The sequence below is a fragment of the Mastacembelus armatus genome, chromosome 9 (assembly GCF_900324485.2).
Source record: "Mastacembelus armatus chromosome 9, fMasArm1.2, whole genome shotgun sequence".
Lineage (NCBI taxonomy): Eukaryota > Metazoa > Chordata > Actinopteri > Synbranchiformes > Mastacembelidae > Mastacembelus > Mastacembelus armatus.
Window position 1 is genome coordinate 25,451,049 of NC_046641.1, and position 24,659 is coordinate 25,475,707.

The following is a 24,659-nucleotide window of genomic DNA, read 5'->3' on the forward strand; positions in this document are numbered from 1 at the left end:
GTCGCAGAGACTCTGCAGCTGATTCGTCCGCGGTGTTTAGGGGGCGGAGTGATAGAGGCGTCGCACCGACGCGCAGCGGCGTTGCTAGGAGACGCACGCACTGCCCCTCCTCACTCGTGCTGATGACGTTCTTCCCTAGCAACAAGAGAAGGCGCCATAGAAACCGGGTCATCAAGCGGCAGGTGAGACGCTTCCGGACTAACTTTACATTTATACCTATTGCACTTTTATTAACTATCAAACAGCCGTTTCTGGTCAGTTAGCTAGCGGAAACACCAGCTTCCGTCTGTCCGTGTCAGGTGTCACCCTGAAGTGTGTTTTCTAGTATTATTTTTATTTTGGTGACGATCCTTTGCCTTCGTCCTCCTCCGGATGGATGAGATAACGAGGCCGCTGCGGATTCCTCCTCAGATGTCAGTGTACGCCGACAAACACAACATCTTCCACCTGGTGCAGGTAAAGGACAAATTCTGCAGCTTTTTCCCGTTTAATGCACCGGCTGCGGATCACGTGTGCAACAGCGAGGCCGTGCGTGTGCGTGTGTGTGTTTCAGAGCTTGGTGTCCAGTCTGGCCATTGATCAGCCTGAGGAGCCGATCCCCTACCTGATCCGCCTGCTGCGGAGGAGCAGCCTGCACAGTAAGACAGTGAGACATCAGCCAGCCTTTAGTTTTCCTTTGCAATCCTGTTAAAGCAGAACAAAAACTATTTGGTCCTATTTCATTAATGTAACTGGATGTTTAAGAAAGTCAACTACACTGCGGCCCACTGGGTGGAGCTGTGGGCGCAGCTGCTCCTCAAACATGTTCCACTTTGAGTCTTTCAGGCTGATGATTTGAAACCGTCTGTCAGTTCCCAGGGTCATGGTGCTGGGTCCTCCTGCTGCTGGGAAACACACTGTGGTGAGTTCAGAACCATACAGCCAATCAGCAGTTTGGCCTCTTCAAAATGGAAACCTTTATTTGTAAGTGGGGAAGGAGGCGGAAAGAAGAGGCTCAGGAAACCAGGACCAGACTAAACCAAAACTCAGTGCTGTTCTAGTGTAACATGATAAAACTGCAATGTCTCTCATATAGGCTGATCAGTAAAACGCTGCTCTGGCTTGTAGTCCACAGTCCAGATGCACCAGCTCACAGACTTACAGCTCACAGACTAAATTTTCATGTGTACCATTGTGACGTAATGGGCTTTCATACCTCGCCTTATCAGTTCTTCTTCTGTGGTGGTTATTGTTGTCGTCCTTCAGGCCAGGAAGCTGAGCGCAGAGCTGAAGGCCATTCATGTGAGCGCAGACAGTTTACTGCAGGACCAGCACACACTCGCCGAGCAGGTACAACACGCTGACATGTGTCAATCAATCAAGTGTGCCTGTGTGTGTGTGTTTTTTGTGCTGACATGTGACCACAGAGAGCCAAGCGTCATGTGACCATTTGTGTGTTCAGGAGCTTCCTGTGGAGCTACTGGTCCACCTGGTTCAACAGAGGCTGAATGAGGTCGACTGCTTTAACAGGGTGAGTCCATGGAGACTGTACAGTCTCAGTGTTATTGTGGTCACAGCACTGTGGACCCCAAAGACCCACAGCTTTGGGACGCCTTCACAGCTCCAAGTGGGAGTCCCTGGATGGAGGCTGAGACCTGAGGCTGTGGTCCTGATGAGAGGTGGGACAGCGAGGACTCAGTAAGAGGGTGTCTTCATGATGTGACATCAGGAAGACAGGACCACAGCACATCCTCCTGATCCAGGCTTTGTACAGTGTGCTTTCACCTCAGTCCACACCTGGGCCAAGAGTCACACATGGAGCCCTCATCCTCAGCATCACTGCAGCTCACCCTACAGAAGTCTGCGGGCATTGGGGGTCATGCAGACCACATGTGAGGCTGCTAAACATGGCTGTGGATGCTCATCATGTCAGCAGGTGCATCTCAGGTTGTTGTTGAGAAGAATCTGTTGATTGGTGGAAGCACAAACAGGCACAGGCTGAGTCCAGTTAGCACAAGTAAGAACTAACTATCGGGCTCACCTGGTTCAGGTTCTTACTGTTTGTTTCAAACCTTCGCTTGTGTGCAGTTTAATGCACCAAACCTTTATACTGAGATTGAAAGGTTCTGATTTCTTTGTCTTGTTGGCTGATAACCAACGTCTGCTCTTAATTTCACGTGAGCAGCCTTAATGAAACCAGGTTGGTGTGGTGCTGCCAAACACAGCCTCATCCAGCAGAAAGGTGCAAAGTCCTGTGGCTCTGCTGCTCAGTCCGTTCTCCTCTGATGTGCTGCTGTGATGATAATAATTAGCGCTCTGGTCAGCGTTGTGTGGCACTACGATTCCCAGCAGGCCGAGCAGCATGTTGGTGCGATTCCCCAGAGATGAGGTGATCAAGCGGACGTGCTGCTGTCACATCATGTGTGTTATTTTCACTCGGGCCCGTCGTCACTGCTGCTCCTCATTAGCATCACGTCCCGTTTCCTGTCAGCGTCGATCAGGACGCCGAGCGCTGCTTTCTGATCAGTTTAGGAGAAACAAAGCAGAAAGAGCTGCTGCCGCCCACAGCAGTGTGAACAAACTGTAAATACACAGGCGGCTGACAGTTAAAGGATGGCCATCCATCTAAAGGAGGGCTTGTGCCGTCATCTACGAGGTTCTTGTGGTCACTGAGTGGTTCTTTGGGTCCATTCGGCGGTTAGATTGTACTTTTACCGGGTTGCAGTGAGGAGCATTAGGAGCCCAGACAGTGGTTCTAGTGTTTAGGTGGAGGGCCTCAGTGGGGTTCTAGTATTAGTCTATGCAGAGTGTTGTGGGCACTAACCAGGTTGTAGTTGCAGTGTGTGTGTGTGTGTGTGTGTGTGTGTGTGTGTGTGAGCGATGCAGTGATCAGCAGTTTGTCTTGTCCTCTAAACTCTACCAACAGCTGCTTCCTGCAGCGTTTAGCTTCAACACTTAGCATTTAGCATCGGTGTTGACTGTGTGTGTGTGTGTGTGATTAGCAGCTACTTTGATCTGCTAATGGCTGTTTTTGGCTGCAGGCTAAACTCTTCACACACACTCCAGGGACTGACTGACGGTGAGTGTGTGATGTCTTCATCTTCTCTGTGTCATCACGAATGGAGGAGGGGAGGATGATTGACAGCTCCCATCAGGGCCCCTCCTCCTCCTGTCACAGTTTTTACTCTCACATCCTGTCTGACTGACTGACTGCCTGATTTACTGACTGACTGACTTACTAATTGACTGACTGTCTGTCTGACTGACTAATTGACTGACTGACTTACTGAGTGTCTGTCTGACTGACTAATTGACTGACTGACTTACTGTCTGTCTGTCTGACTGATTTACTGACTGTCTGACTGACTGATTTACTGACTGACTTACTAATTGACTGACTGTCTGTCTGACTGACTGATTGACTGACTTACTGACTGTCTGTCTGACTGACTTACGGACTGACTGTCTGACTGATTGACTGACTGACTGACTGCCTGTCCGTCTGACTGAATGTCTGACTGATTTACTGACTGTCTGACTGACTGATTTACTGACTGACTTACTAATTGACTGACTGTCTGTCTGACTGACTAATTGACTGACTGACTTACTGAGTGTCTGTCTGACTGACTAATTGACTGACTGACTTACTGACTGTCTGTCTGTCTGACTGAATGTCTGACTGATTTACTGACTGTCTGATTTACTGACTGACTTACTAATTGACTGACTGTCTGTCTGACTGACTAATTGACTGACTGACTTACTGACTGTCTGACTGATTGACTGACTTACTGACTGTCTGTCTGACTGACTTATGGACTGACTGTCTGACTGATTGACTGACTGACTGATTTACTGACTGACTTACTAATTGACTGACTGCCTGTCTGACTGACTAATTGACTGACTCACTGACTGTCTGTCTGACTGACTAATTGACTGACTGACTTACTGACTGTATGTCTGACTGACTGATTGACTGACTGTCTATCTGATTGACTGACTGACTGTCTATCTGACTGACTGACTGACTGTCTGTCTGTCTGTCTGACTGACCGACTGTCTGACTGACTGATGTTGTTGTCAAAGTAGAAAATCACAGTTATTTACCTTAGTGTTATCCCTATAAATGGGTCAGTTTATGTGTTGGACCCAGTCAATTTATTGGGAACCCCTGTGTCAGACCCACTCGGTTTATTAGGAAGCCCTATGCTGGACTGAGTCAGTTTGATCCAGCAGTCAATGCAGTAAATCCTCCTCCATGAAGGTGATAATGTTCAGTTTGTGTTCAGACTGTTTCAGAGCTGCCGATTCACCTGGAGGCTGCATTTTGTGCTGCTGGACTGGACTATGGTCCTGTCATTCTGTCCACTCTGTTTCTATCAGTGAACCCCAGAACCAGCTTTCAGTGTGACACAGAACAAACAGTTTGAGACTAATGCACATGAGAAAAGATCAAATGTGACAAATATGAAAAAGTAAAAACCAGTGAAATAAAATAAATCAGATACCACAGATCACAGATGTGAATAAATAAATCTAATATGAAGCGATTCCACCACATTTTAGAAGAAACTGGAAACAGTTGGTGAAGACAAACACACAGACAGACAGCCTGTCAACCATGCGTGTCAGTGCTGCTGTCAGTTGTCTTTGTTCAGCCTGGCAGGCAGCACTGAGGGAATCAGCGGCTCTCTGCAGACTGCTCAGGTTTCAGAACAGAGGCTCACTGATCGCTTTAACAGCTGCACAGACCTGACGGGTTCACACTGAGCTGATGTCACACACACCAACAGCTGAAGATGGGCCCTTTATAACTGACTGTGCTCTGCTCATTAAGGATTTTATTTACATGCTCTAATTAATTCATTATTTAGGGTAAAACCTTTAGGAAACTGTAAAAAATGCCCAGTGTAGGCTGAAACAGTGTGTGTGTTGCAGGGCTGGGTGTTGGACGGAATCCCTCAGACCCGTTTGCAGGCTCTCAGTCTGCAGCAGGCCGGAGTCATCCCCGAACATGTTGGTGAGAACACATCAGCGCCGTCAGCTCACAGGCTGGTGAACGTGCTGCTTCTGAAAACACTGAAAAACATTGTGCCTGTGTTGCCAGTGATGCTGCAGGCGCCTGATGATGTGCTGCTGGAGAGGAGTCGGGGGAAACTGGTCGACCCACTGACAGGAGGTGAACTAATGAAGAGTAGATTCTTTTCGGTCAGCGCAGTAACGAGGCCGCATTTAGGAAAGTCCTGCAGTCCTGCCACGGAACTCATGGGTTTGTATGTCATGACATCACTTCCTGTCTGTAGACGTGTATCATCAGACCTTCATCTGGCCGGACGATGACATCATCACTCAGCGTCTGGAGAAGGCACAGGGTCCGTCAGAAAAGCAGCGATTGGCTGAGCTACACCATTACCACTGTGAGGTCCCAGGTCTGCTCTCAGCCTATCAGCACGTCCTGAAGACCATCAGCAGCGACCAGCCGCACACTGACGTCTACAGACAAGGTACAGACACAGCCTGCCCCACACTGATGTCTACAGACAAGGTACAGACACAGCCCATGCAGACCTGACCCTGTGTAATTTAATGTAATGTGTCTGTTGTGTCAGTTCTGCGTTTTGTCCAGACTCGTCAATGCTCAAGAACTCCCAGAATCCTTCTCTTGGGTCCACCTGGGTCAGGGAAGAGTCACCAGGCCAGGCTGCTGTCAGAGAAATACAAGATGGTGGACGGTACGTGCGCGCACGCGCACACACACACACACATCCAGGTTAAAGGTGGAGTCAACAGACTCCTTCGCTGCTTTGGGCTGTTTCTCAGATCACTGTGATGTAAAGATTCCACTTCACAAGAAATTCATCCAAGTCTGAAAAACCAGCAACATGGTGAAAATACAGACATCAAATGTCACTAAAATGCTTTGAAACAGACACTTGTCTTTGCTTCATGTCTGTTCAACAACAAAGCAGGACTTTGGAAACAGGAACCGTGACTCTGACTGAATTTATTTTACTAAACAATATTTTCTGACTGACTAGAAGGCACGAAATGAAGGATCGCATGTTTGATTTGATAGGTAGAATCCAGCAGGTGACAGCGGCTCAGTTTAATATAATCACAGAGTCTGTAGTTCAAACATAAATGTACAATGAGACTGAGTGACGTGCACAACCTTCAACATCTGTGTTTCCACTGTCAGATTAGATTCAGACTTTTATTCTGAAAAGACCTGCTGGGAGGTATTGAGACAGTAACAAAAACTGCACAGGAGGATTTTCTCCTCATACACCCAGGCCGCCATCATCTCTGCTCCATTGTTGAAGGTTTAATTGTAAAGCAATAGAAAGAAGCTGACTACTGACAAAGTGTTTCGGCCTCAGTGTGCTGCGGTCGGCTGCTCAGGGCTGCAGCTGCTGGCGGTTCCAGTCTGGGAGCAGAGATCCAGCCGTACCTGGACGATGGACGACCAGGTAACCACACACACGTTTTATTTTACTTTAACTGAAAACAGGTCTGTTTGATACCTGTGTGTGTCCCAGCAGCACCTGGGGTTTTTGCCTCATATGCTACAAAGACTCCCACCCCCTTCGTTCTTCACAGCTCTCTTCAGATTTCCATCCTGTGTGACAGCAGTGCTGAATATCAGCAGCTGTGCATTTGCAAACAGCTTCAGTGTGAGCTGTTCTGACAACAGACCAGTGTCTACAGACGAAGATTTGTCCAGCACCAGCATTTAGTCGAGATCTGCATCACACTTTAGAAACTCCTGCTGTTTAATGGACACGTTATTAGTCCACTGTCCTTTTGTTGTTCTGCTGCTGTGATATCCAACCAGAACTGTCCTCATACTTCAGCTGTTCATTAGACACTAAACCTGAAACATGAAGCACGGACTCCACAGGCCTGGTTTTCATTCATGTTCTAGCATAAACTCTGCACAGGTACCAACGACTCCGCTCACACAGTGAAACATACCTGACTCCAGACCAGTGTGACACAGAAACCCACACTCAGCTCTGAACATGTGACAACTGACAGGCTGTTTCTCTTATGGTCACATAGATTTCATTATAAATTGTCTGTTTAGTTCCAAACCCACTTCCCAACCAGGTCCGTTCAGTCCAGGAAACTGGATCAACCAGATCTCCCAGCTGTTTCCATGTAGTCGGTAGTTCCAGCTAACTGTTGCCTGACCTGTGCAGTTCCAGACACGCTGGTGCTGCAGGTCCTCGAGGAACGTCTGAGCCGGGTGGACTGCAGCTGCAGAGGCTGGATCCTGCATGGCTTCCCCTGTGACCTGCAGCAAGCCAAGGGCCTGCTGGAGTCCCAGCACGAGCCCAACAGGTACAACAGTACTCTACTGCTAAGTAGAAAGCATCATGTTCCAGTCTCCTGTACTAGTGCCACAGGGCAGCTGCTGGTTTGGTCCCAGGTCAGGGAGCAGCCTGAGCTTCACAGACTGGGATATTTTAGAATAAGTAGCCTCGCCCAGCTCAGGGCTGGAGGGGGAGCTTACAGCTGAGCCCCCTGGTGGCTCGGCTGGACCCTGTGTGGTCTGGTCTGGGGAGTTCAGCGCTCACTGTCATAAACGTTTTAACATTTACAATTAAATGTACGACACATTAAAGTGGAGAAGAAACGGACAGTTTGTGTAGCCACTGTGGTGAAGAGCCAGATCAGGTGTCAGAAGACACTTGGATGATTCATGTTGTCTTTAGGAATCTCATCCAGGAACATGAGAAGAAAGAGAGCAGTAAACTAATGTATCTGCTGCTGTGTTAATATTCAGCTCTGATTGGTGATGATCTCTTCTCAGAGTTTTCTTCCTGGAGCTGACAGATGATATTTGTCTGGAGAGAATTACCCTGGGAGCTACAGACCCAGTCAGTGGAGAAAGGTCAGTGTCACCAGTGTAACCAGTAAACCTCTTGTTCATGTGTTGTGTCAATGTTCTGTGGTTCAAACATCCCAGAGCCCACCAACAGAAACAACTGATGATAAGTCTGCAGCAGGAGCAGGGTCCAGGCCCATGCTGATCCCAGTACACATGAAACTGCATCGTGAAACTGATGGAGGAGGAAGATTTTGATGATCCGCTTCCCACGTTCACCGTGACACTGACTTGTGCCTTGTGTGTCTCAGCTGTTAGTTTGGGTCTTATTCTCAGGGGACTGGAGGTGGATTTAGTTTACTATTAACAGGAGCAACAGGCTGAGCAGCTGAACCAGCGTCTGAACTGCAGTGACTGGGTTTTTCGGATCAACTCAGATCACTGGTTTTATCTGGTTTTAGTCTCTTTTCTTTGAGAAAACTCGTCTTTATTTTTTTAGATTGACCTGATCTCCTCCTGCAGGTTCCATGCTGTGACTCGACCTGCTCCGAGCTCTCAGGTCCAGAACAGACTGAAGACCAGACCAGAGGACAGTGCTCACACTGTAACACACAGTCTGAACCAGTACAGGATCTGCGCTGCTGCCCTGCAGGTACCCGCGCATTCGCAGTGTGGAGATCAAACGGATCAGTGGTCTGAGCTGAAACAGCCGAACGTTTAGTGTGATTGTTGGTTCATTTATTAGTCTGGAAAGCAAAAACTCCAGGTGCAACATCTGCTCATTATTAAACTGTGGCAGGAAAATCCAAAGAGCACAAACCAAAGTGATAAAAAGCATCATGTTCCAGTCTCCTTTACTCAGGTGGTGACACAGGTGTGTGTGTTCAGTCTGTTTTTCCAGGTGCTGTTCACATCAACGCTGACCAGGATCCTCACTCTGTGTTTGAGGCTCTGGAGAGCAGATTAACCACTGACTCACACGAACTCTCCTGAACATACCTGGACTCCCCTAGACTCACCTGAACTCTCCTGGACTCCCCTAGACTCTCCTGAACTCTCCTGGACTCCCCTAGACTCTCCTGAACTCTCCTGGACTCCCCTAGAGTCTCCTGACCTCTCCTGTACGCATCTAGACTCTTGGCCGGGGAAACAGAAAGAGAAGACAATCACTTCTCTACTTCTGTCATGTTTTTCCCAAATGTTTTTAGTTTGTTATGGAAAAATAAAAGTTTCCAGTTTGGTCCTAGATGGAGCTCCAAGGATCTTTCTTTTCAAAATGATTTTCCTGGAAAATCAACAGCTGCGATGGAGGTCAGGGTGTCTCTGCCGGAGAGATGGGTGGAGCGTCTTCAGAGAAGTCTCTGTTTGTGGACACGTGTCTTCTGTCAGAACCTCCTGTGTTTTCTGTGTTTTTAATGAAATTTAACATGTGGCCTTGAACACACTCTGATTTAAAAAAAGATTTGTAACCAGACAGCAGGACTGTCGCCTGAGGCAAACTTCATCTTTTAAACCTGATCACGTCCCAGAGTTCAGCTGGTTCAGCCTTTTCACACAGAATCCACAAACATTTCTGACAGGTGTCAGTTTGACAGTCCGTGACGATTCATTGTTTTTTAACGTCCCACATTTTCAGACAAGGAGACACGTCTCTCCATCATCCCATTGACGTATTTAAAGGATTTGCCAACGATCTGTTTACACTGCAGTCTGTCCATAACGTTTCCGTCCTGACAAAGGCCCCTTTCAACCAACGGGTCCGACTGTTCGTACACTTCCACTTCCTGCTGCACCAGTAAAACTCAGGCTGATTCCACTGGTGCAGGTGCAGTGGAAGAAACAAGATATTCTGAGTCTATACTGGTACCAGGACTGATACAGTGCTGGTACTAGTACAGTACTGGGAAACAACAGTGAAGTCTGGTTTGAGCAGCATGACAGAATTAGACCTGAGCCTAGAACAGCCAGACCTGGACCAGCAGGCTTAAGAGATTTAAAAGGGTGAATCACATTTAGAGTTGGTTCCACCAGCACCAGAGAATTTAGACCTGACCCAAAAAGGACACTGAGCTGAGACAGGCCAGTTCCAGGGTCAAAAGACCCAAAAAGAGACCACGGAAAAGTCAAAACCAGTGTGAAAACAGTCCTGAGAAGAGTAACAAGACACAGCACAAAAGGGGGACACTCAGCCCCAATCCAGTAGAGGCCAAACTGTTAGACTCAAAGATCAAGTCAAAGATCTGTGGCAGTAAATTCAAATGACCTGATCAAATTCAGATCCTGGATCAGGTCTTGGTTACTATGAACTGATCAAACCTATAAAGACCCCTAGGCTAGACCAGCAGGGTCCCCCTGAAGACCCTCAGAGGTTTACAATTAGTCCATGTAGAGTTTTGTTTCTTTGCTCAGAGGGACATAGTCTTGTGTATATACTGGACCGGCAGAGACCCCCTGAAGACCGTCGGACTCTGTCTATCAGCACATCAGCAGCTGTCACGTGTCATTTCCCGCTTGCCGGTGTAGGCAGCGGGACCTAAAATAGAGCTGTCAATCAGGCCGGGAGCCCGCACCGCTGGGACCCAGACCGGCGCTCGGGAGGATTAATTATAGTCATTTACCAAAATCGTCGCTTTGAACCGTCGCTGTGATTGAGCCGCCGCTGGAAGTGACGCCTGGGTCGCAGTTTTGAAGAACAGGAGATATTTTAACATGAAGGATTGAAATAAACGGCGATAACGAGTTTTAGATCAGAGCGGCCGCCTGTCACAGAAACATCAGCTGCTGTCACTCATTAATATCATTATTCATTCTGTTCATACAGACACAGCTGGTCCAGCAGACCCTCTACTACAGGCACCACACAGGACCGAGCCCTCGAGTACCGAGCTACAATAAACCGGGACCCAATAATCTCATCAGCAGCGCCGACCCACAAGAAAGAGCTACGGCGCATGCGCAGTTATGGGGGCGGGGCTACAGTGACGTATCAGGAAGCGTCCTTCACGCGTGTGTCGGTGTGTTCGGTGAGTTTCACGGTGAGTTTTTATTGTTGTGACCCTGCGTTAACGTGTGTGTGTGTGTGTGTGTGTGTGGTCCTCAGAGCTAACAGGCTAACAGGCTAACAGGAGCGCAGATCCCAGGTCTAACTGTTTGTGTTGCTGCTCCACAGTGACGCTCAGAGACCTAACCAGCAGGAACCGCGTAGATACGTCGGTTAAAGGTCAAGATAAGGTCAAAAATAAATCAGCTTTAGTTTGACTGATGTGTGATTTTCCTACGTGGCTCCTTCACGCTTCACTTCCTGTGCCTGATGTTGTCCAGGTGTGTCGATGATGTCATCAGCAGAGGACCAGCTGTTGGTGAACATCAGCAGCGGTTTGTCGTCGTCGTCGAGGAAGCGCGGGACAGCTCGACAGCGATGGGCCACGGTGAGCATCAGCACAAGTGATATCACGTGACGAAGTCACGAGAAAGCACACCTGCCTCAGGTAACTGATGTTTCTGTGGTTTGCAGAAGTGGCGGCGCAGCTCCTCAGGGCAGCACACACATCTCAACAACCAGGGCCTGCAGGTACGTGCTGAAGCTCCTCCTCCTCCAGCTGCACAGCCACAGGTGAGTCCGACATCTCAGAGCACCTGTGAGGGATCAATAACTTATTAGCCCTGTTGTGTTCAGGTTCCGCCTCCTGACGTGGCTGACAGGAAACCAGAGAAAGAGAAGAAGAAGAAGAAAGAGACGGACAGAGGAAAGGAAACAGGAAGGAGCGGCATCAAGACTTCCTCTCTGTTCAACCACAACCCAGACATACCTGAGCTACAAAGGTGCACAGCTCCTCTGATTGGCTGAATAGCCGCTTCTCTGTTTCTGACTGGTCCACATCACTGTCGGTTTCTGATCGGTTCTGTTGATTATCGGGTTTAATCGTCCTCCCTCCTCCTTCCAGGCCTGTTGTTTCTCAGGTGACGGAGACGATCTTCACGGCTGACTCGTTCTCAGACCTGCAGCTGCACCCACACCTGGTAACAAACACACATACGCCTGTTTTACTTCTCTACTTGTGAGCACCTTCAGCAAACAGGACTTTATCCGATTAAAAAAAAAAACCTTCCTGGTCCTGATCCTGGTCCTGAACCAGTCTGAGACCCTCAGGGTCTCAAACACACATGACCACATCTCAACTCAATGTCTTGTGTGCTTATTGGCTGGTTTCTGTTCCCCAGGTGGCAACGCTGAACAAAGTCCTGAATGTTTCCACACTGACCAGGTAAGTACACACACACACACACACACACACACACACACACACACACACACACACACACACACAGACACACAAGTACTTTATATTCCACTGGGTAGCTGACGTTAACTACCTTATGTACTTCTGATTTGAAGTACTTTATATACCGCTGGGTAGCTGACGTTAACTACCTTATGTACTTCTGATTTGAAGTACTTTATATACCGCTGGGTAGCTGACGTTAACTACCTTATATACTTCTAATTTGAAGTACTTTATATACCGCTGGGTAGCTGACGTTAACTACCTTATATACTTCTAATTTGAAGTACTTTATATACCGCTGGGTAGCTGACGTTAACTACCTTATATACTTCTAATTTGAAGTACTTTATGTACCGCTGGGTAGCTGACGTTAACTACCTTATATACTTCTAATTTGAAGTACTTTATGTACCGCTGGGTAGCTGACGTTAACTACTTTATATACTTCTAATTTGAAGTACTTTATATACCGCTGGGTAGCTGACGTTAACTACCTTATATACTTCTAATTTGAAGTACTTTATATACCGCTGGGTAGCTGACGTTAACTACCTTATATACTTCTAATTTGAAGTACTTTATGTACCGCTGGGTAGCTGACGTTAACTACCTTATATACTTCTAATTTGAAGTACTTTATGTACCGCTGGGTAGCTGATGTTACCTTATATACTGATGATTCTGTGAATGCTGCTGTAGAAATCAGGTTTTATTGATTAGTTGATTGATGTGTCCTCCATACTAAACGTGCACCAAAACCAACTCCACCATCTTCATGCTCGACTGGTCACTTTGACATGTTCGACCTTCTGCTGTGTCCAGTGTTCAGAAACAGACCATCCCTGTTCTTCTGTCTGGACGAGACGGCGTGGTTCGCTCTCAGACGGGATCAGGTGAGATTCTCTGAGACTGTTTAAATTCACCAAACACACGACACATGTCCACAGATGTTCTGATCCGGCTGTGTGAGGCTGCTGAGGGCCTCATTGATGAACAGTTTTCTGCCTGAAACAGTAGCAGATGCTTTGTGTGGAGCAGGGTGGGGATGTGAGCTGCTGTGAGGATGGTAAACACATTCAAGACATGCAGAGTGATGGCTGAATGTCTCTGCAGGTAAGACGCTGTCCTACGCCGTCCCCGTGGTTCAGAGTCTGCAGTCGGTCCAGCCAAAGGTCAGCAGGTCGGACGGCCCTCTGGCTGTCGTCATCGTCCCCACCAGAGAGGTGGGTGTCACCACGTGCTGCTGCATGTCTGTCTGCAGCTCTTATTACTTCCCACTGTTTTTCAAAACATCTGTTCTGACTGATCAGGCTCAGGGTGTCCCTGAGTTTTCTCTGCGTCCCAGCACCAAATCGCTAAAGTCATTTGATCAAAAGCAGCTCCAGTCGACTGGTCTGGTCGCTGCTCTGTTTCCACTGCTCCACCAGCGTCTCTCTGCTCACAGCAGCATCTGGAGCTGCTTTTTCTGTTTCTAATAGTTTTTGGACAACAACGGAGGTCTACGGCACAGACCCATAAGCTGAACCAAGCCTTTAAACTGACAGGCAGACATCATTCAGTACATCTTACACTTCCCTCACGTCTCTGGTAACATGTTCCTGCGCTGTGCTGAAGTCTGACTTCATGTTACTAAGTGAAGCTGCTTCACTTCCTGTTTACACTTTGCTTAAACATGATTGGCTGACTCTTGTCCTGTCTATCTGTCCATCAGCTGGCCCAGCAGACCTTCCACACCTTCCAGAAACTTCTCAAGGTGAGTGTCATGTTCTCTGCTGCAGACATTGTGTTGACAGGCACAGTGTGATTCTGTGGTTCATGACTGGATTTGTACCAGGTTAAATAGAGGATCAGTCGAAAGACTTTTATTATGAAGCAGCAGTAGGAGCCGTGTTGGTAACAACAGCTGAACAGGTGTTCTTTCTTCTGCAGCCGTTCACCTGGATCGTCCCAGGAGTTCTGATGGGAGGAGAGAAGAGGAAAGCAGAGAAGGCCAGGTACAGCCACCTCCTCATCCTCCCCTCCCCACTCTTCCTCCTCGTGTTTGTCTCTGGTTCAGTCCTTGAAAAGGCTCCAGGAAACTTTGGGGAGGTTGTGGGAATATTGAGAAGGTTTAAGGAGTCTCACTAAGGAAGATCAGAGGCATCTACTGGAAATCTGACCAACCCCCTCCTTCCTCGAAGTGTTTTTTTTACAATGTGTCAAATGTTTCAGCACAAAATTAATAATTAAAATCTGATAGCATCATTTTATTGGAGGACCCAGAAGTCCTATAGAGAGGTTTCTGGAGACTGTAGTCCTAAAAGAGGACCCAGGAGGATGGCATAAACATTGTATTTTCTCTCTTCAGGCTCCGTAAAGGAATCAACATCCTGGTTTCGACTCCTGGACGTTTGGTGGATCATATCAAACACACCCTGAGCATTGCCTTCAGCGCTGTCCGCTGGCTGATCCTGGACGAGGCTGATCGGTAACGTTCAGTCTTCATGGTGATGCAAACGTTTCCTGTGTGTGGACAGTCAGCAGATGGTAAACGATAAACGTTTAGAAACAGGATACAGACATGTCACTTCATTATCATGTAGAGACATTTGCTGTTTTCAATTATCTGAGTCTGTGGAGGCTGTGGGAGGTGAACAGAGGAGGATCTGGAATGAAGCCATGAGGAACTCCACTGAAGATTCACTAAAACGTTGGCAAAGGAGAACGAGCAGGAGAAGTGTGTGTGTGTGTGTGTGTGTGTGTGTGTGTGTGTGTAACCATAGTTTTTGCAGCAGTTGAGAAGTTTGATTGGATCAAAAACTATGAAGAAGCCAAAGGACATGCAGACCCAATATAATATGTACTTACCTGTGTGTGTGTGTTCAGGACTCTGGACCTGGGCTTTGAGAAGGATCTGACCATCATATTAAACAGTCTGAACTCAGCAGGACCAAGAAGACAGAACGTCCTGCTGTCCGCCACACTGACACATGGTAAATAGACCTCAGCAGTGTTTGTCTCTGACTCTGGACAGTCAGTCTCACATTTGTAGCACAGGTGGCTCCATGTTCCTAAAGATGTTGGTGGGTTTGAGTGTTCTTCCCCAGTGAGCGCACATGTCCCTGAAGTGGTCCACCTGTGGTCTGTGTTTACTTTAACCCTGACCTGTCACCTCCCCCTTGTGTCTTTCTGTCTAACACACCTGATGGTCCCGTTTCCTCTGAGGTGGGAGGACCAACTGTCGGGACTGTTGCCGTCCGTTAGTACCACGTAACTGAGGGTAGCTAATACAAAGTGTGCAGCCTCTGTTAGTTCAGCTGGAACATCACATGACCCTGAACCACTGAGCTCATGAACATGTGACCTTGGTTCCTCCACAACAGGCAGAACATCTGGAACGTCACCAGGTTGGTCTGTCTTAGTAAAACTCCTGCTGTGTTCCAGGTGTGATCCAGTTAGCACACATGTGTTTAAACGACCCCGTCAGCATCCACGTCTCTGACCCCGCATCCTCCACTCTCGCCTGCTTCCCGACCTCTGACCCGAGCCCAGCCAGCCAATCAGAGAGCTATGCCGTGCCAGAGGGTTTAAAGCAGTATGTGGTGGTGGTTCCCAGTAAGATCCGACTGGTGTGTCTGGCTGCTTTCATTCTGGACAAATGCAAGGTACACAGACACACTACACACAGAGTACTACACACAGTACACAGTACTACACACAGTACTACATAGTGTGGCCTCGAACATACGCCATATGGACACAATAACAGCAGCACTGTTTGTTGTAGTTTTCCCAGAACAACAAACTCATCGTCTTCGTCTCGAGCTGTGAGGTCGTAGAGTTCCTCCACACTCTGTTCACCGCTGTCCTCTCTGGACCCTCGACCAATCACAAGCCTCCACTCAGCTTCCTGCGTCTCCATGGTAACATGAAGCAGGAGGTATGGACTCTATTGTGAGCGCTCAGTGTTTTTCTGGTTTACCTGAGCACAGTCAGTCACATGTGCTTGTTTTCTCCACCAGGAGCGCTCTGAGGTCTTCCAGCAGTTTTCAGTGTCTCGGTCTGGAGTCCTGCTCTGTACGGTCAGTCTCTCTGCACTGTGCCATATCGCAGGTTTCACTCTGGTGCTTTTTATCTTCTAAAGATGAGATGTGTGTTTCAGGATGTAGCGGCCAGAGGTCTGGACCTGCCTCAGGTCACCTGGATCGTTCAGGTAAACGTCCACTACAGTTCAGTAACCTGCTGTTCTTCCTTCAGTCACAGATAGTTACAGGTCGGTGTGATCAGGTTTCTCACCCAGAGAACAGTTTGTAATTTAATCATGGTCTATGTTGCGATGGTCCTACTGGAGCAAAATCTGTTGAATCTCTTTATGTTGAATCTCTTCGTGCCTCTGTGGTCCTCCTCGTCTCCCTGTGGTTTCCCTGTGGTCCTTCTCATCTCCCTGTGGTCTCCCTGTGGTCCTTCCTGTGGCCCTTCTCGTCTCCCTGTGGTCCTTCTCATCTCCCTGTGGTCTCCCTGTGGTCCTTCCTGTGGTCCTTCTCGTCTCCCTGTGGTCCTTCCTATGGTCCTTCCTGTGGCCCTTCTCGTCTCCCTGTGGTCCTTCCTGTGGTCCTTCTCGCCTCCCTGCGGTCTCCCTGTGGTCCTTCTCGTCTCCCTGTGGTCTCCCTGTGGTCCTTCCTGTGGCCCTTCTCGTCTCCCTGTGGTCCTTCTCATCTCCCTGTGGTCTCCCTGTGGTCCTTCCTGTGGCCCTTCTCGTCTCCCTGTGGTCCTTCTCATCTCCCTGTGGTCTCCCTGTGGTCCTTCCTGTGGTCCTTCTCGTCTCCCTGTGGTCTCCCTGTGGTCCTTCCTGTGGTCCTTCTTGTCTCCCTATGGTCTCCCTGTGGTCCTTCTCGTCTCCCTGTGGTCCTTCTCGTCTCCCTGCGGTCCTTCCTGTGGTCCTTCTCGTCTCCCTGCGGTCCTTCCTGTGGTCCTTCTCGCCTCCCTGCGGTCTCCCTGTGGTCCTTCTCGTCTCCCTGTGGTCCTTCTCCATCTCCCTGTGGTCCTTCTCCATCTCCCCGTGGTCCTTCTCGTCTCCCTGTGGTCTCCCTGTGGTCCTTCTCGTCTCCCTGTGGTCTCCCTGTGGTCCTTCTCGTCTCCCTGTGGTCTCCCTGTGGTCTGTTGGATGCTGTGATGAATGCGTTTGTTCTGTGCAGTACACTCCTCCGTCAGCAGCGGCAGAGTATGTTCACCGTGTCGGTCGGACGGCTCGTATCGGAGGACGAGGAAGCAGCCTCCTCTTCCTTACTCCTGCGGAGACCACCTTCATCGAGGAGCTGGCCAATCACAACATCAGGTCTGCTGACTGACGTCCGTGGCATCCAGTTGCCACTTATCGCAGCTCAGTTTTGACAGCATGCAGTACCATCTTAGGAACCACGTACTACCACAGACTCTGCTGTAGGTGCTGCAGTAATTCTCCAGGTTTTGACTGTGAGTGTGTCTTGTTGTGTTGTAGCGTATCAGAGATGAAGGTGCTGGACATCCTGTCCAGTCTGATGATGGACGACACCTACAAGGGGCGGGGCAAATACCACAGCAAGGTAAGACACCTTCATCCCATCACCTGTGCTTCTCAGACCACAGACGGTGTGTCCTGACATCCTTCAGGGGCTTTTAGGTTTTGGTCTGTGATTGGTTGTGGTGATGAACTGTGTCTGTCAGAGTTCCTTCACAGCGCTGCAGCAGGAGACCAGAGAGAGAGCCGTTGTCCTTCAGACCCACTTTGAGGACTTCGTTCACTCCGGTCCTGAGTCGGTACAGACCGCCAAGAAAGGTACAGGATTTACTTTCACTTTCTTTTGGTCTGTCTGTGTGAAGCCTGTGATTTGTTGACCCTGTGATGTCACCAGCCCTGCAGTCCTTCCTGCGGGCGTACACCACCTACCCTGCTCACCTCAAACACATCTTCCACATCCGCTCGCTCCACCTGGGACATGCCGCCAAGAGCTTTGGCCTCCGAGACGCTCCGCAGGGTCTGAGCGCCGCCTCCAGGGCCCACGGCACTAAGCAGGCTAGGGGGACCAAGAGGAAGCTGAGTAGCAGCCAGACTGCAGGACGGGGCCCAGCAGGACAGAAAAGGTCAGTCAGGTGGACATGGGTCTGTTGCATTTTCACATCTCAGCTCTTCAGTCACATCCTGCTGACACAGCTTCACAGTAAAAGCTTTCCACTGCCAGTGCTTTTATTGTGACGACGCAGAGAATGCAGGTATGTCAGGCAGTTAACCGCTGCAGGTGAACGTCTGTTACTGAGCAGTACAGGTGAGTTTCTCTACCTGGTGAGTCACTGCAGACCAATAAGCTGAACCAGGCTCTGGATTCACACACATTACGCTAAGGACACCACATTCACTGGTGTAGTCAGTCTCTGGATGGGATCTGGACTCAGACACACACACACAGCTTCAGTGTGTTTGGCAAATGCAATGACCTGAATGTGTCTGTGCAGCTCGTTCCACTTTTGTTTTAGTTTTCAAAAACTCATTACCCACAATCCTCCAGGCTCATCATATAAACACTAATACAATTAGTAACTAAAACAACAATAATAATTGTGATAATTGTTGTTTGAAGTTCAAATAAACTGGCTCCACACTGAGCTCTTTGTGTGTGTGTGTGTCTGACACATGTCTCTGCTCATTAACACACACACCTGCTGACACAACTGACAACACACACACACAGTAAACATAACGTGTGAACTCGCATATTAGGTTTACCCTCTTGTGAGTGAGTGTGTGTGTGTGTGTGTGTGTGTGTGTGTGTGTGTGTGTGTTGTTAACAGCTGCTCCTCACAGCTGGCATGTCTGGACACGACCTAACCCAAGACACACACACACACGCACACACTGGTCAGCAGAGACATAATTACAGGTGTGTGTTTGGGCTCCAGTCCCACTTGCCAGTTCGTTCAGGTGTCCCTCTGTGAATAAACTTAGTTATGATGAAGATAAACAGTCAGTGGCCTGTTTATTAGGAACCGCTGTGTCGGACCCGGTCGGTTTATTAGGAACCCCTGTGTCAAACAGAACATGTTTGTTGCTCTTTAATCAACATGTTTTATTGTCCTCAGGTTGTGTCCTGAAAGGAGGGAGGTCGGGCTGTTACGGTCTGAGTTCTCCAGTGGGTTGGATGGAGCCAAGAAGAAGAAGAAGAAGAAGAAGGCGCTCAGTGAATCGGGAGAAGAGGACTGAGGAGGTACAGCAACTAGAACTGACCAACAAATAGTTCCTGACAAAAAAACCTGTGAGGAAGCTGCTCAAGTGTTCTGGTCAGACATGAAAGACTGGACCTGCAGGACGTGCTGGAAAAATTGAAGCTTTTGGACAGAAGGAGCGACAGGATGTGGTGTGAGTGTTTGAGGGCGCAGCACACAGAAGAAGAACTGTTCCCTCGGGTCTAAACGAGCCCGGGCTCTGGTTGGTCCCTGTCGTCAGTTAGGTTTGACTTTCTGTTCTCACTGGTTTTAAATCAACACAGTTCACAAAGAAACAATGTGAAATGTGCAGGACTCAGATGTTTGTAAAACCAGTTTCCACAAACTGAGAATCATGTGATTGTTGTCAGGTTGTGTGTGTTAAATACCAAAGACACGTGTTCCTACAGTTTGTGTGTGATCTGTCTGAAAACCTTATTTCCATGTTGGCCTTTTTCCTGCTCTACATTTATCTGATAACTTTAGTTTTCACAATCAGATGGATCCAACAAAATACAGACTGATCATCAAACTTTATTGATCCCTGATACCCAGCGGTATATAAAGTACTTCAAATCAGAAGTATATAAGGTGGTTAACGTCAGCTACCCAGCGGTATATAGAGTACTTCAAATTAGAAGTATATAAGGTAGTTAACATCAGCTACCCAGCGGTATATAAAGTACTTCAAATCAGAAGTATATAAGGTGGTTAACGTCAGCTACCCAGCGGTATATAGAGTACTTCAAATGAGAAGTACATAAGGTAGTTAACGTCAGCTACCCAGCGGTACATAAAGTACTTCAAATGAGAAGTACATAAGGTAGTTAACGTCAGCTACCCAGCGGTACATAAAGTACTTCAAATGAGAAGTACATAAGGTAGTTAACGTCAGCTACCCAGCGGTACATAAAGTACTTCAAATGAGAAGTACATAAGGTAGTTAACGTCAGCTACCCAGCGGTACATAAAGTACTTCAAATGAGAAGTACATAAGGTAGTTAACGTCAGCTACCCAGCGGTACATAAAGTACTTCAAATTAGAAGTACATAAGGTAGTTAACGTCAGCTACCCAGCGGTACATAAAGTACTTCAAATGAGAAGTACATAAGGTAGTTAACGTCAGCTACCCAGCGGTACATAAAGTACTTCAAATGGAGAAGTACATAAGGTAGTTAACGTCAGCTACCCAGCGGTACATAAAGTACTTCAAATGAGAAGTACATAAGGTAGTTAACGTCAGCTACCCAGCGGTACATAAAGTACTTCAAATTAGAAGTACATAAGGTAGTTAACGTCAGCTACCCAGCGGTACATAAAGTACTTCAAATTAGAAGTATATAAGGTAGTTAACGTCAGCTACCCAGCGGTATATAGAGTACTTCAAATTAGAAGTATATAAGGTAGTTAACATCAGCTACCCAGCGGTATATAAAGTACTTCAAATCAGAAGTATATAAGGTGGTTAACGTCAGCTACCCAGCGGTATATAGAGTACTTCAAATGAGAAGTACATAAGGTAGTTAACGTCAGCTACCCAGCGGTACATAAAGTACTTCAAATGAGAAGTACATAAGGTAGTTAACGTCAGCTACCCAGCGGTACATAAAGTACTTCAAATGAGAAGTACATAAGGTAGTTAACGTCAGCTACCCAGCGGTACATAAAGTACTTCAAATGAGAAGTACATAAGGTAGTTAACGTCAGCTACCCAGCGGTACATAAAGTACTTCAAATTAGAAGTACATAAGGTAGTTAACGTCAGCTACCCAGCGGTACATAAAGTACTTCAAATTAGAAGTATATAAGGTAGTTAACGTCAGCTACCCAGCGGTACATAAAGTACTTCAAATTAGAAGTACATAAGGTAGTTAACGTCAGCTACCCAGCGGTATATAAAGTACTTCAAATTAGAAGTACATAAGGTAGTTAACGTCAGCTACCCAGCGGTATATAAAGTACTTCAAATCAGAAGTACATAAGGTAGTTAACGTCAGCTACCCAGCGGTATATAAAGTACTTCAAATCAGAAGTACATAAGGTAGTTAACGTCAGCTACCCAGCGGTATATAAAGTACTTCAGTGCGTCCATGGTGATGCCCCCACTTACCTTTAAAACTCACCCCACAAATTTCAGCACATTGCCTCCATAAACGTCAGTCTCCTCCCCCCAGGACTAAGACCCACATCACTGAGGATCCAGTCTTCTGCACCCCCCCTCATTTGTGGAGCCTTCCCTGAACATCTGAGGGCTCCACAAACGACTGATGATTTAAAAAAGGGTCTAAGAACGTACCTTTTTAAAAAGTCTTTTAATGTTTAAACTTCAGTGTGAATCTGAGTTGGCAGCTGGTTTTAACTTTATCATTATATTGTTGACTCTTTTTGTAGCATCTTGAGATTTTCTTTAAAGTGTAAAGTGTTTTATAAATAACATGTTATTATTATTATTATTAGTTAACATCAGCTCCACCTTTACCAGCTCCAACATTAAAATGATCAACACAATAATCATCAATAATTAGAATCCAATAATATCAGATCCATTCATGTGAAATGGACCATTCTGCACAATGAGTACTTTTACTTTGGATACTTCAAGTACATTTGGATGGTGGTACTTTTGGACTGTTACTGCAGTAACATTTGGAATGCAGTACTTTTACTTGGAACAGAGGATTTTTACTTTGTGGTATTTCTGTTACTGCAGTAAAGGACCTCCACCATTCCAGTTTCCTCCACCATTGGAAAAAATCAGCAGACGTGTAAAACTGGGCCACAACAGGAAATAAACTGGAACCAGCTTTGTAGTTTTTACTTTTTTACCGTCCCTGTAGTTTTCTAGTGTCGTGGTCACTACACTTTGCTTCCTGTCAAACGTCTTTCTGACTGAATCCCGATCCTAAGGTCCCGATCTTTGTGCTGTGACCTTGATCCACTGAAGTTCAGGTTTTTGTTTTCCTCTCAAAAAGCTGTTTGGAAAAACAGCCGAGTTCAGGACGGTGATGAGACTGAAGTGCTGCAGCCAGACTGCACCTGCCATGGTGGAAATCCAGCCTTTTAAAGCATCAATATTCCATTAATAGTCCAGTCCAGTGAGGTCTGAGTCTAAACCCCCACAAACCACGTCTGAGTCACATAATAAGACTAAGTCTAGTCCAGTGACTGACCCCTACCAGACAGAGTCATCCATGAAACTGAAACAAGTCCGAGTCAGAACTACATCGACTTGAATCAACATCTAATCCAAGTCCCAGTTGGCCTCAGGCAGGATCTCGCTTGCTGAGAAGTCTTCCATCTGCCTCCTGCCCCTCCTGTGGGTTTGTCCGACAGATGCGTCTGCTAGAGTTCTTACCGTTCTAGTCATTTGAGTTGTGACACATCTGCTCCTGGACTTGGATTCACGGTGTGCGGGTGTCAGCGGGCATGTGCTTCTGCGTAAGTGAGAACGTGGGGAAGTGGGGGCGGGGCTAGCTGGTGAGGGGCGTGGCTTGTGTACAGGTATAGGTCCAGTATTGGCGGGGCAGGAGGGTACAGGTAGTGTGCTGGGAGGATCATCCTTCCGGCTTCAGCCAACATCTCCAAACCCACAGCCGACTGGCGTTTCCACTTGGTCCTGACGGAGGAAAGATCAGGACCAGGTTACAGCAGGAAACAAAAACTCCACAAATTAGTTATTTCTGTTTTCTTGTTTAATAAACTAACAAAAACAAAATATACAAAACGGATATTTATCATCTTCTTCTGATGAAAATTACCAAACAAAACAAAAACTCCTTCAGCCAATCACAGCGCAGGATTCTCTGTGGGCAATAAATCCCTGCACTAAAAAAGGTTTGTTTCTGCATCAGTGATGGTTCATTACAGCTCGGCCTGCTGGATCATTGATCACAAATTATTAATCACAAATGTCTGTCAGGGATAAACACGGTCCAGACTGTCAGAGACTCAAAACCACCACAGAGACACAAAACCACCACAGAGACTCAAAAGCACCACAAAGACTCAAAACCACCGCAGAGACTCAAATCTACCCATGTTTTGTGGTCTGTGTGTGTCTCTTCCAGTCTGTGTAGATGCGCTGGGGCATTACCTCCGGTTCTGGTACCAGGTCTTGACCTGGGTGTCGCTGAGCTGCAGGGAGGCCGCCAGCTCCATGCGCTCCTGGACGCTCAGGTATTTCTGTTTCTGGAAACTTCTCTCGAGCCTCGACAGCTGCTGGTCGCTGAACGCCGTCCGAGCTTTCCGAGGCTTCTTCAGGGGGTCCGCCGCAAGGTCCGAGGTCCCGGCCTGCCCTGGGTTCCAGACGAGAACACATGACATCACATGAGTCGTGTCAGGTGACTGGTCAGTTCCGCAGGGCAGCGTTATTGGGTGCGCACAGGAAAGGAGACCGAGAATCTGGACTCAAGCAAACCCGAGTTTGTTTGTTTGTTTGTTTGTTTACAGTTTCCTCAGTGACGGTTTACTGTGTAAGAGAAGTGAATTTAATGCGATTCATTGGTGCCGGTTTCTGGTGAATAATTAAAACCCAGATCCAGCACATACGTTCCTCCACAACCGGAAATTGTATCATATTAATTAGTATGAAATTCAAAATGTTTGTTTTTACATAAAACAGCCTTAAAGTTGCAGAATATACAACAATAATATAGTATTAATAATAAACACATTAATATATAATAATAATATACATACTAATATAATAACAATATATTATAATAATAATAAACATAATAATAAACTAAATAAAATAATATTATTTATTTTTAAATAGTTGTGTCATTGAAACAGACTGTAACTGGTTTTATTGCTTTAGGGTAAAACAGATACAATAATTAATTTTATTATTAATTAACTTTTTAGGAAAAACTGTTTTCTTTGCTAAATTTCTACATAAATTAACCTTCACTTTATTTTTGCCCTGTGCTCGTTTTCACCTGGTTTCTTTTTAAATCGATTCTAATATTTGGTTGATTTTTTTTGGACTCTTACCTCTAGACTCGTCAGAAGAGAAGCTGCTGAGACTTTTATCCTGAAAGTCTTCATACGGTCCAGACTGGAACGGTTCCGCCTGGCCCGGGTCAGAGTAGGACCCACAGTCCGCTAAGATGTCTCGGATCAGGAAGGAGGAGCTGGCGCTGCGGGGCTGGAGCTGCTGACCGGACAACACGCGAGACTCCAGCCGGGGGACAGGCTCTCTCCGCGGGGATGGTGGTGCCGAGCAGCCGCCGCTGCTGCCCGGGCTGAGCTCCGGAGGGACTGGCCGGGAGAAGAGCGCGCCTGGCGGGTTAGGGGAGAGCAGGGAGTCGATGCGGAACCTGGAGACAGAAACGTCCAT

General features: G+C 47.3%; 3 protein-coding genes across 10 annotated transcripts; 2 read left to right on the plus strand and 1 right to left on the minus strand.

Moving 5' to 3' along the window:
• The first annotated feature begins 169 nt into the window (after window positions 1-169).
• On the plus strand, window positions 170-9,033 carry ak8 (adenylate kinase 8). Of its 2 annotated transcripts, XM_026321800.2 has the most exons (14): window positions 170-456; window positions 554-638; window positions 852-901; window positions 1,246-1,329; window positions 1,442-1,510; window positions 4,924-5,005; window positions 5,093-5,164; window positions 5,289-5,489; window positions 5,595-5,717; window positions 6,366-6,455; window positions 7,188-7,329; window positions 7,802-7,882; window positions 8,339-8,468; window positions 8,705-9,033. In XM_026321800.2, the coding sequence occupies exons 1-14, from the start codon at window positions 373-375 to the stop codon at window positions 8,807-8,809; spliced, it is 1,398 nt and encodes a 465-aa protein (XP_026177585.1). In that variant the 5' UTR covers window positions 170-372; the 3' UTR covers window positions 8,810-9,033. The 2 variants fall into 2 exon arrangements, with proteins under 2 accessions (XP_026177585.1, XP_026177584.1); XM_026321799.2 differs by having other exon boundaries at window positions 4,924-5,164.
• A 1,390-nt stretch (window positions 9,034-10,423) lies between these two features.
• On the plus strand, window positions 10,424-19,710 carry ddx31 (DEAD (Asp-Glu-Ala-Asp) box polypeptide 31). Of its 7 annotated transcripts, none has more exons than XM_026322448.2 (22): window positions 10,425-10,851; window positions 10,986-11,047; window positions 11,138-11,244; window positions 11,331-11,429; window positions 11,478-11,638; window positions 11,761-11,836; window positions 12,038-12,081; window positions 12,925-12,995; window positions 13,216-13,325; window positions 13,814-13,855; window positions 14,032-14,096; window positions 14,450-14,569; window positions 14,968-15,074; window positions 15,526-15,746; window positions 15,869-16,021; window positions 16,104-16,163; window positions 16,244-16,294; window positions 17,277-17,416; window positions 17,579-17,663; window positions 17,785-17,896; window positions 17,973-18,201; window positions 19,195-19,710. In XM_026322448.2, the coding sequence occupies exons 3-22, from the start codon at window positions 11,146-11,148 to the stop codon at window positions 19,313-19,315; spliced, it is 2,166 nt and encodes a 721-aa protein (XP_026178233.1). In that variant the 5' UTR covers window positions 10,425-10,851; window positions 10,986-11,047; window positions 11,138-11,145; the 3' UTR covers window positions 19,316-19,710. The 7 variants fall into 7 exon arrangements, with proteins under 7 accessions (XP_026178236.1, XP_026178233.1, XP_026178235.1 ...); XM_026322450.2 differs by having other exon boundaries at window positions 10,425-10,839; XM_026322449.2 differs by having other exon boundaries at window positions 10,425-10,839; window positions 10,986-11,036.
• A 3,025-nt stretch (window positions 19,711-22,735) lies between these two features.
• barhl1a (BarH-like homeobox 1a) lies at window positions 22,736-24,659 on the minus strand. The gene is made up of 3 exons (XM_026321174.1): window positions 24,314-24,659; window positions 23,412-23,613; window positions 22,736-22,934 (listed from the first exon to the last, which is right to left on the minus strand). The coding sequence occupies exons 1-3, from the start codon at window positions 24,657-24,659 to the stop codon at window positions 22,736-22,738; spliced, it is 747 nt and encodes a 248-aa protein (XP_026176959.1).